Source organism: Gigantopelta aegis, chromosome 3 (assembly GCF_016097555.1).
Source record: "Gigantopelta aegis isolate Gae_Host chromosome 3, Gae_host_genome, whole genome shotgun sequence".
Lineage (NCBI taxonomy): Eukaryota > Metazoa > Mollusca > Gastropoda > Neomphalida > Peltospiridae > Gigantopelta > Gigantopelta aegis.
The window spans coordinates 1930266-1942407 of NC_054701.1; the positions used below are offsets into that span (position 1 = coordinate 1930266).

A 12142-nucleotide genomic window follows, 5' to 3' on the forward strand; every position below is an offset into this window, starting at 1 on the left:
GGAGGAGTGTGTCAGTGTGGGCACAATCTTTAGTAAACGAGAGTACCAAAGCCAGATTTATTTATTTTTTATATGGAGCAGGACAAAAAAGGTACATTTCCGTCCTCGAGTGGACGGCATAGCCCCCTCCAAACCCCCTCCCCAGCTCCTACGGGCTTGATAAGTAGTTTTATTTACTCAGATTTACAGCAAACCATAAAATTATAAGACGTTGCGGATTTAAATACGCTCCCCAAGCTTTGTAATAGACCATGTAATTATAACATTTTAAAGCTCTGATATGTCAGTTAAAGTTATATCCATTTTTGCATAATTTAAATACATTATATATATATATATATACACGTATATATATATATATATATATATATATATATATATATATATATATATATATTTGTTTTGTTTTTTTGTTTTTTTTGGCATTTGGCCAGGAATCCATGTGTGCGTGGTGCGTAAACTACAGTTTATATAGAAATCATTTGTAGCGCTTCTATAAGTACATAATACGTAATGCGTAATGCATAATGATAATACGATAATTTCTGAACTCCTCGGTGTCCGTTCTAATACGCATCACGTACACATGGAATCACAATACCAAAATATATTTGACAAGTAACTGTAGTCTGTAGATTCAAGAGATACTATGATGAGAGTTGTCTCCCCAGGAGAAGAATTTTCAATAAAAGTGGGGTAAAAAAATGGTATCAGAACGAAAATGGCAGAAAATGATGTTGTTACAATAAAGTATAACGAATTACACGAAATCGTACAAGCAAAAAGTAAAGGTATATGTTTTAATCATAACATTTAGTAGCGTCATTTGCAAAATCACTGGATTTGCAAAATAATGAAAATGCATTCCTGTAAAAATTCTTGAATGAACACCTTAAAATTCAAAATTTAAAACACGAAGAAATTTTTAAAATTTAGGTAGGAGTTTCCTTTGGCACTCACGTATAAAGAACATTATAAATACTTATCATAGAGAGTTAGGGTTAGGGTTAGGGTTAGTGACAGTGCCAAAGGAAAGTCCTTCCAAAATTTATTTATTTTCTTACTAAACAGTTTTTTGGCAAGAGTTCCTCCCGTTTCCCTTTAAAAATGCTTATAAAATATTATCTTATTTTATGTATCAAATGAATATTAGAGTTATGTTGTGTTTAGAGTTAGATATCTTTCAAGAATACCAACATGTTTTTAATTCATACGGTAACCATTATGATGACCAGGGTTTAAACTGGTTTACCAATTTGCCAAAAAAGCTAATTTAAAAAATGTGTATCATTTGTATGCATGTGTATCAATTTAGTTTGCTATTTTAAAAAATAATTTTGTTCTAAAGCTAAATGTTGCTTGAATTTGGCTACATATTTTCCAGTGCGACGATTTACCCAATACTACCCCATACTACCCAGTACTTACCCAATACTACCCAATACTTACCCAATTAATTACACGTGTTATTAGTTACACGTGTTGTTTGCGGCGAATTGTATACACTGCAGACTCCAGTACGTTGACTTATTTTCCTTCGTTCACCCTTCTATAATACGAATAATTTTTATAAAGTAAAAAAAGAGGCAAGTGTAAAAAAAAAAATATAATTCTAATCTTGATGATATGGGCAATTTTTATCACATTACTGTGATCAGAAAACATTAAAAAAAAAACCCCACAAAACCCCCCAAACAATTACAACAGGTGTGAGAAAAATAAAAATACATTTTTGAAGCGTCTGCCAAATCAGGTACAAGACCTTTAGTCATTAGATATTATATATTTACATTACCAGTTTATTAGATACAGTTTTTGAGCGGGCAAGTCTAAAAATATTTTTTTAAATATTTTTTTTAATAAATTATTTACTTAGGCCCTAAGTGGAAAGGCCTCAATTTGTCGTTTCAACAATTAAGACCAAACATTGTTTGCTTCTGGGTTATACAATTCGCCACAAACAACACATATAACTAATATCCAGGTTTAGGGGTTCTTGCGTGATGATATAATAGTTAGTAGTGGTATTGGGTAGTATTGGTTAAGTATTGGGTAGTATTGGGTAAATCGTCGCCAAATTGCAAAACTCTGTATTTAATCTCACAATCTCTCAAGGTGGAGGCGATGAGCAGAACTATTTCTGATGGGTGTTTTTTTACAAGACTTCCGATTATTCCAGCATTAGTGATAGTATTACAGCATACTGGAATGTTCAGAACACTTTCCCTATTATGTATTTATTGTTTGTTAATTGGCATGTCATTTACACAGTTGCAATTGTATAATTTACAAATACAATGAAGTGTATTTGGTGAGAGTTCAAAACCAATTGTTGAGGAGAGTTGGCAACTTTTAATGGGTGAGTTGACAACACAAATTGGTTCAATTTGACCAGTAATTGTAACGTGTTGACCGGCATTCCTTACTATCAATTATAATAGAAAATTGATGAATACAGAGGATAATACATTAGTGGCCATTAGATACCATTTATCTTAAAGAGTTGTTTTAAAATATATCTAAAGAGCGACAGTGAGTTAGAGATCTCATTAAACAACAAGTTGTAAGATAAATGGTATCTAATGAACATGAATGTATTATTCTATTTCATACATATCCTCAAAAAACAGGTTTTAAACAACAAAAAATATTAGCTGTATTTATTTCTACAGTTTAGATGATGGAATTGATGTATTATTATTGATGTTGGGGCTTGAGTTTGATTTCATGTGTATGTAAAGAAAACAGATATTAAAACATATTAAGGATAAAATTAGTATTTGTAGGGTCAATCCCAGTGTTCAAACAGTAGAGGCATACTGCCACAATGGTCCATAAATTCAGATTCGTCCTAAAGTCTATTATACTTGTAACTAACTGTATAACTAAAAGTTGATCAGGTGGTTCAAACTAACTATAACCAATGATTGATGATGAAATTTTAGCTGATTCTTCAATATTGTTTACCACTGTACCCCACATGTGTCTCGTAAGCTGTGTTTAAAGATGGTTTCTTTATTAATAAATCATTATTACTAGAAACAAATAAACTTTAACTCTTATCCACCCAGCTTTACAACCAGAAAATGTCATCACTGACTTTCCAACGTGAAATATGTAATTGTGAACGTACATTTTTGAACCTCAGATTGTAAGAAAACAACTAATGTAAATTTTGTAAATGCTCTTTTGATGTGTGTCATAGTTTAGAGGACATCTTAGTGAGTCTAATTACCCAAATAAAATTTATAAAGAAACTTAATTAATATTTTTTAAATCATTGTTTTTAACTCTACGATCACGATCCATGACATCATTGTTTATGACGTTTTCACAAAGTTCATTTTCACTTTCAATCAACGACTAGTAATCCCATCCATCATCTACTTCGAAATCTGTATTAATCAGTTATTTTCGGCGAATATATCCTTTACAAATCTTCAGTTTTCATTAAATAATAATGTTTAAATTTATTTTTTATACAAATAGCACAGTTCGACAAATCCGCTAGCCCGACGCTCGGGGCTAGTACTTTTTAACACAGGGCACTTAATATCAACAAATCAATTATATATTAATATTCAACTTGACTAGATTTCTACAAAATGCATTAACAAGACTGTCAGTTACAACAATACACACGATACAGACTGTTTTCTTTTCACTTTCAAGTTTCATGGACAGGAACAAATAGATAATAAATAGCATGTTTTGACTGGTTGTACAAGTCACATGGTAATAAAATCTTGCACATATAAATAAGCTGAAAAAGGTGTGAATGGCCAGTCCCAGTTAATTAACAGGCTAGTATAACTGAACTACAACCCCAGTCATGTTTAGAATTACTAAATTTGTTTTATTTATCTGTTGTTTTCTAATTTAATGCCTTGCTTATTTGCGATAAGGATGTTGGCAATCAGGGAACATAGCCGGCTTGACCTGTTTAATATGCCTAGCAGTTTGGATAACGTTTCACATTTGTACAAGATAATATTGGGTTTTTGGTCTATCAATTAACGAGTTACATATGTTTGTTGATCTCTGTCTGGCATGGGATATATTGCCCTGTAGGCTATTTGAGCGACTGACATCACCATTCCTAATGACAATTCAATACCGAATACACTGAACAAGACCATGCAATACTGTGTTACACACCCTCGTATTGTGCATTTAATTCTTTTGTTTGTGGTGGTTAGAGAGATGAGTTTGTTAAATTACTTACCATTTCGGATGAGTGGCAGGATTTGGGGGAAGGGGGTAAGTGAAAAAGGGACAATTGTTTAGGATCAAACATGACAAAATTAGACTGAAAATGTTTTTACGTAAGGTAGGTCGTGCAGTTTAAAAAATATAAATATGTATTAATTTATTTTTGAAACTTCATTCACCGTTACAGGTCGAGATACATTTTCACTGAATAATACTAATGCTAATAATACAAATATTTTTTTTTTATTATTTATACACATATACATTGAAAAGAGAAAAGAAAACAGATCAGCCAGGGATTTTTTAGGTACTGTAGGGGTTAGGTTCCCAGAAACATTATTTTTCAGCCTTATAATAAAGTTATATTAAGTTTGTTGTAAATGATCTGAAATTTGGGCTGGTGCTTTATTTTGGTGGGATAGTAGAATTTACAAACCCACTAGCCCTGTGACTAGTGACATAGCAAGAAATCAAATCCATGTGCACGTTAGGTCATCAATAACATTAACACAAATTTATACCATTTTTTGTTTTCTTTTTGATATTGCAATAACAACTTAAATACGAATACCAGTCAAAACTGTTGATGTGTTTGATTGTCCTACTATGTTCTAGCGTTCCCAGAATCAAGGTAGATAATTCCTGTAAATGTTGACAGCTGTATTTACGAAGACTGCAATCGAGAATGGGAGGGAAAGAGTTAAAAGTCTTTTTAAAAAAATCTAATTAAAAAAAATCAACCAATATTTTTACTTTGGTACTAGAAGTGAGAAAATATTACACTGAAATTGTTTGTCTATTGTCCTCTTTACACTGAACTTGATAACAATATTATTATGCTAATAAATCAAACTGTTCTTCACATAAATGAAATTATGGTTAAAGCTACTCAGAAATTTATTATTGAAAACAAAAATCATTATGTCTAATGTAAATCTCTCTCTCTCTCTCTCTCTCTCTCTCTCTCTCTCTCTCTCTCTCTCTCTCTCTCTCTCTCTCTCTCTCTCTCTCTCTCTCATTATTTGGTAATAAATATTATTGAAATGAATCTTTTTTTTTTTTTTCATCCTACATGCACACAAACACAACCACACAGTTTACTAAACTTTAATTTTCTTTATCAGTGGGTCAACTGAAAATGTTCTTGTTTTTTTTATCAGGTAACACTGCACCAAGTAAAACCCAGCAGCGGAAATCACGTCGACCACCTCAACAGATCTACCGACCTGGGCTGTCCAGACTGAGCAAGAAAGGAAAAGATCAGACAAATTCTGACCGACAAAACATCTGTTCTGAAAACTGGGATGCTGTAATAGCCGACGGGGAAGTGGTTATAACAGATGACGAAAATGAATGTGTTAGCAAAGAAAGCAGTTCAGAACGAGATGTCGGTAGTGTCGGTGAAAACATTTCAGCAGTGCGTGTGTCTGGGGGAACAGGGTCTGATGGGAGTTCGTTTCTCGCCTGTGACCTGCATATCTCGGAGGATGACTTGGATCTGAAAAGAGTGGAAGGCCGCAAGCGCAGTAAAAGACCGGATATTCGTATCTATGTACCCAGAGGCAAACTCATTGAGCAGGAATGCAAGAAGACTGATGAGGCTCCGGAGGGTGACGCTGAGGAAGTGTGGGAATCCGACGAGGTTCTCAGCCCGACTGTAGAACTGCAGTCGCCACTGAAGAGTGCCGAGAGTGGGGCATCATCGGCGCCCAGCAGTCCAGGCGCACTCACTTCTCAGGCTTTCAAAGGTAAAGGTCATCTTTCACAGCCTTCCCAGAATGCTGTATCTTCCGATCAGCGGAAAGTGGATAAAACTCAGTTTGCTAACATGCAAGTGACGGTTGTGAATGTATCGGGTAATAACTCAGCAGAAAGTGTCCGCGTTGTGCATGAAACTGAAAGTGGTCATTCAGAAGCCAATGTTTCAGGAGCCAAGAATAAAAAAGTGACAAACTCTGATACAAGGTACCAGCGAGGTAACCGAGAGACAAAAAGTAGTGTTAATAATGAAACTGGAGGTAAGGGGGAGATTAAGAGTAGTGTTAACGAAACTGGGTATAATTCCTTCCCACGGGACAGGAGAAAAGATAAGGGAAACCATTATAGATTTGGAAAGTCAGGATCCTTGGATACGAAAGATGGTAAAAATGCAAATTCAGAGAGTGCAAATGAGAGAAACTGTGAGAGATTTTACATGTCAAAACACGGGAACCTGACCCTGTCTCGTACCAGCTCTGCCAACGACACGCCCTCTGAAAACGAGTACAGCCAGAAAGGAACTGATTTGAGAAATAAAGCTCAGAAAAGCTGGTCGGCTAATCGAAGTCGGAAGCACTCATACTCGTCGAAGCGGCGCCAGCGTACGGACAGTGTGAGCAGCGAGGCGAGTTACAGCAGTGACCTCAGCTTTGAGGATGAGCTGGAGGGCGAGACGAGGACGCTTGACTGGAGTCAGGAGGTGGAGCGAGAGCTGGCTCTGGTCGTTCACAATGGGACACAGAGACTCATAGAACAATGTGATGATGCGTATCCCGGGACTGCTGCAGAGATGGAGATGAAGATCCCCGATGACGTGACAGCATCGCTGAATGTGAATCAGAACTGTAACGCTGTCAGGAACAATGTGCGTAAGGAACACACTGGGAGGAGGAGGCACAGGAAGAAGGGATCGCGGGCGTCTAGCAGGGACTCGAGTGCTCACAGTAACTGTCAGGAAGAATCGACTCCCGCCCCCAGGAGAGGGCGTGGGCGTGGTCGCCGGCACTCGGCTGACACGAGGAGAAAACACCACTCTGGTGACTCCATGGGGCATGGCCGGGGGCACATGGGAAATGGAGACAGCTATTCGAGGCAGCAGGCATTCAGCAGTTACGAAAGTTGTGCACAGGATCAAAAGGGATACCGGAACAGGGCAGACGACAGATCTCAGGGTTCAAACTTCAGGAAGCCGTGCTCAGGAAGTCATGAATCTCTCAACACTGTCCACACTGATCACGAGCGGAGAGAGAAGCCAGAGTACTACGGGTCTCTGTCGAGGAACGAGCGGCGACGCAGGAACAGAAGAAACAGTCACGGGGAACCGGCGGCGGCCGCTAGTCAGGGTCTGAAGGTGACTGTCGACAGGAACGAGCGCCACGTCAACGTGTCGGGCACACGGGACAAGCTACTCTATGAGAAGTCCTCATCAGACGAAGTGTATCACCCAGGTGGTCTGCTACACTTGCCACTGAGAAATCCCAGTTCAGCTCATCAAGCTAGAGATGAACCGGACGTTGGGCTCAGTAGAAGTCATCACATGAAGAACCCATACGCACCTGACGCTGATAGCGAACACCATCTGTACGACCCTAAGAATCCCAACAAACCGATAGTGATCACCAACTCCAAGTTGGCGTTTCAGGACACGGGTGACAGGAACACCCCGCCGCAGGAACATCACCCGATCCACCAGCCACCACCCCTGCACCCACCCCCTCATCCTGCCTTCTTCCCAGGGCCATACGGATACCCGGCAATTCCGTACCCACCCTATCCGGGAGGTCTTCCGCCACCACCGTTTGTCTACGGCTTTCAGATGCCCTACAAGGAGTGTGTGCCCTTTCAGGATGACGCTTACGCGAAAGATCCATACTATCACAGGTAGGTATCTAGGACTGTTCCGCAATTACTCACATGGTCGATGGGTGGGTGAAACCATAGTTTATGGGAGGGGGTCTGCAGCTGTTTACATACTAGCAGTTTAATTAGAATTAATTTTTGTGCTATGTATGGTGGATATATAAAATTTTATCCTGTTTGAGGGAAATCAGCTCAGGAACACCCCATACTTATGTCTCTGGAGATTAGAATTGAACATAACAGCAAATTAAATTTAGGACAGATTTATACACAGGTATTTTATGTTCAGTGAGCAAAGTTGTAAAATTTGAATTAATTTTTGAATTTTGATGCTATGTATTAGATGTATTTTTTTTTACTACTAATAATAATAGTAATAAAATGGATCCAGATTTTAATCCAGAATTGCTCTTGTCTCTTATATCTTTTCTTTTCAGTGGAAGTAAATGAATATCAGTTAAGATTCAGATTAGCCGTTACGTTTATAGTTACATTTAGCTACCAGGCAACAAGACACCCACTCGCATTCATAACCCATACGTTATCAGATTCATAAACAATATAGCCTGTTACTATTGTTGTGCATCTTTATTGGTGTCACATACTACATGAGTGGAATTACAGTCCACATTTTAACTCTTTTCAGTGGCTATGATCCGGACCAGGCTGTTGCCGGGAGGTCAAGGTCACAGCGACAGGCGAAGGCGGAACAGATTTTACGTGACGTTCAGCCACTTGACAACCAGCTGAGTAATCTGTTGTCTCGGCGAATTGGTGGAGAAGACGGCTGGCGCAGAATAAAGAAACTCCGGTAACTCAAGAACTATTGAGAAATGTTACAAAGAAACAAATCGATTATCTCCCTTATAACATTGTATGAATAGCAGAACTATTGAGAAATGTTACAAAGAAACAAATCGATTATCTCTCTTATAACATTGTATGAATAGCAGAACTATTGAGAAATGTTACAAAGAAACAAATCGATTATCTCTCTTATAACATTGTATGAATAGCAGAACTATTGAGAAATGTTACAAAGAAACAAATCGATTATCTCTTTTATAACATTGTAATATAGTTGCTAGTGGTTATTTTATAAGTATTTATTGCTGATCATGGTTATTTCTAGTTTAAGAAATTATACAAACAACTAATAAAAGTATGTTACTGTTTTTGTGAACGTGAAGTTTGGTAACTAGAACACAAACTAAACAGACTGCTTCCTGACATGAATAGCACATAAATATAGACTGTAGATCTAAAACATTTTGTTGACGAGTGTAGGTTTTATTTTAGAGAGGAGTTGCATGGACGGTATGAACAGGTTGTGTTTCTCGACCTGGACAGCGCTAACAAACACTCTGTGGAGAATATTGTTGATGAATATAGCTCTTGTTTTAGAGAGGAGTTACATGTGCGGTATGAACAGGTGTTTCTCGACCCGGATGTCGCTAACAAACACTAAGGAGAACATTGTTGATGAATGTAGTTCTTGTTTTAGAGAGGAGTTACATGTGCGGTATGAACAGGTTGTGTTTCTCGACCTGGATGTCGCTAACAAACACTATGGAGAATATTGTTGATGAATGTAGTTCTTGTTTTAGAGAGGAGTTACGTGTGCGGTATGAACAGGTTGTGTTTCTCGACCCGGATGTCGCTAACAAACACTATGTGGAGAACCTCCTGTGGAAGTCCGTTTACTACCAGGTCATCGAGGTCTTCAGGCGACACCTGGCGGACGAGACCGAGGATGAGGTCAAGGGTCAACTTCATGACATACTTAACGAGGTGAGAATTCTTGTAATGGTTCACAATGTAAATATATATACTCAAAGGCAAAAGTTATTGTGACACACAAAAGACGAAGATAATTAATGATAAGTTTTTACCGCAATGTATGAAACAATATAACATGGAAAGAGAAATGTCCGAAGGTATGGAAACGAGCAATAGTTCATGAAAATGGGTGCACCTGCCATATGCAAATGAACCACATCACTAGAGAGGGTCCAGAGCAAAGTTCACACTGTCAGTAGCGAGTGTGACCACCTTGAGCACTGATACCGGCCTGGCACCGTCGTCTCACTGAGGCCACTAAATGCTGGACAAAGTTCCTGGGAATGCCATTCCAGATCTGAGGAAGGATCAGCCGGAGTTCCTGTAGTGTTGCTGGAGGATTTGAAAGACATCGCAAGCGTCGCTCCATTTCATCCCAGACTGTCCTCGCTGATGCACTTCTGTTGCCAAGGATGGTACGGGCTGTGAGGGTTGCTGGCTGGAACTTATTTCGCAGATGCGTGTTTCGGATTCATGTGTCTTGGCGAGGGGGTGTCACAGGTGGTCGGCCGCTACGGGGATGGTCCCTGACCTGGTTGTTTTGTTGATATCATTGCCATAAGTGCCATATGGAGTTTCTGTGGATGTTGAATTGACGTGCGACCTCACGCTGCGAGGTCCCAGATTCAAGCATCCCTATGACTCGCCATCTGTCATTTTCACTGAGGTGTGGCATGAGGAAATTGCATCAAGCAGTTCACTAATGGTGTTTTTCTGACTTCTGGACTTCTGAAGGCTGCACAGAGTGGCACTAATTTGCGACTGAATGTCTGGCCTTTTATGGTGAACACTGGACAGCATTTCTGCCGAATATTCCATGTTTCTTGCACAAAGCATGCAATCGCTGCAACAACTGCTTGGTTGCATTTCTTTGAGCTGTTTCATGCACATTTTCTCTGGTTTACATCCCATAAATCCATTCACAAATTTATTACTCCAAACAATCCATGTCACAATAATCTTTGCCTTTGAGTATACAATTAAAAGTGAATTCTTGATTGGTTACTTTTATTATTACAGTAAAGAGAATTCATTGAGTGGTCGAGTTCTCAATAAGTGTATTAAATGTTAAATAACATTACAGTATCATGTATCAGTCAGAGCCCTCAAAAGTACCCGGTCTCCGGCGGAAAATCGCCGCCTGAAACAGCTTTTGCCGCCGCCTACTTTTCGAGTAAAATTGTTCAGTTGCTGCATTTAATGGATGGTGACTGATTTGCGCTAACAGAGGCCATGAGAATGCATCTCAGAGGTTCGATTTTTCTCGGGGAGGGCCCCAGACCCCCCGCTTTGCCCCCTGCTATCATCACTGTTGTAGCCTGCTACTTCTTAAACTATTGAGGGCGCTGCATCAGTCCCACTTCATGGATTGCAACTGAACAGTATTCAGTTTGTTTGAATTAGGGACTGGACTGTCAGGTTCTGGTGGATTTCGTAATCAAGAAACTTTTCAAAATGTGTTTGATCATATACAGAGATTATTCAGTGATCACTTGCTTTTGCTGATCTACACCCAGCCTAATTCAGCCCAACTCTTAAAGGTAGGGTCAACTCAAACATGAGCCTTATGTGTTGGAAAGATGCATACCTGGACCACCAACACATACTGACACTTTAGCAAATGAAAAACACATAATTTTAGAGTTAATAAAAAAACATGATTATTCCTGCTAACTTGGGGCAGCCACTTTGTTTCGTATTTGTGACATCCGGTGAGATAGCTTGGGGCGAAGTGACGTCAGCTCCTGACCATCTCCTGTATGTACAGTGTAAACAAAAGCAGTAATTTTCGACACGGCGCTTCTCTTTGATCAACCTGACTTGTCAAACAGCATAAATGACGTAATAATGTAATAAATTATTTAACTAAATAGATTTCAAGTTGCATTAACGGAACAAAATAGGGTTATAGTATTTTTCTCTGTTAAATAATCCAAAGGAAAAATGTACACTATTAGGCCTATTGATATGCTACGTTGGAGCAAAAACAACAACCCATGATACCCAGGTGATAATTTTCTTTTCTTTGGGAGTAAGTAATTGGTCAGTTCTGTGGTTTTAGATGGAAAAGTCTACTTAGTTTTACAGAACTATTTACAGTAATAAACCATGTCCATTACCATTTTAGGGGCGACAGGTAATATTCCACAATGCCGGTATGTATTTTTGTGTCTAGACAGCGTCAATTAATTGGCTCGTCTGGTTACCAATCAAATACACACCTGTCAATCAGGAATCACAGGTAGAAGCAACTAACAGCATAGACCAATTATCTAAGAAAACACTCCATATATCATTTCAGTACGTAGGTTAATGCATGGACAAAACATTGTTAATTATTTCGACTTGCTGTGTAGCCACTTTGACAATGGTATTTTATTTTCTATTGAAAAATAATATATATAGTGCTGGATATACTTATTGCTGGCTTACTGGGATGTGTATTATTATAGAACATTGCAATGTATGACAA

General features: G+C 38.5%; 1 protein-coding gene across 1 annotated transcript in view; it reads left to right on the top strand.

Moving 5' to 3' along the window:
• Nucleotides 1-658: 658 nt before the first annotated feature.
• LOC121367366 (telomerase-binding protein EST1A-like) overlaps nucleotides 659-12142 on the top strand; it is a 42580-nt gene continuing 31096 nt past the window's right edge. The window contains exons 1-4 of the mRNA XM_041491499.1: nucleotides 659-791; nucleotides 5373-7851; nucleotides 8477-8641; nucleotides 9438-9621. Of these exons, the coding sequence (XP_041347433.1) occupies nucleotides 722-791; nucleotides 5373-7851; nucleotides 8477-8641; nucleotides 9438-9621 (2898 nt within the window). The 5' untranslated portion in view covers nucleotides 659-721. The remainder of the gene's footprint in view (nucleotides 792-5372; nucleotides 7852-8476; nucleotides 8642-9437; nucleotides 9622-12142) is intronic.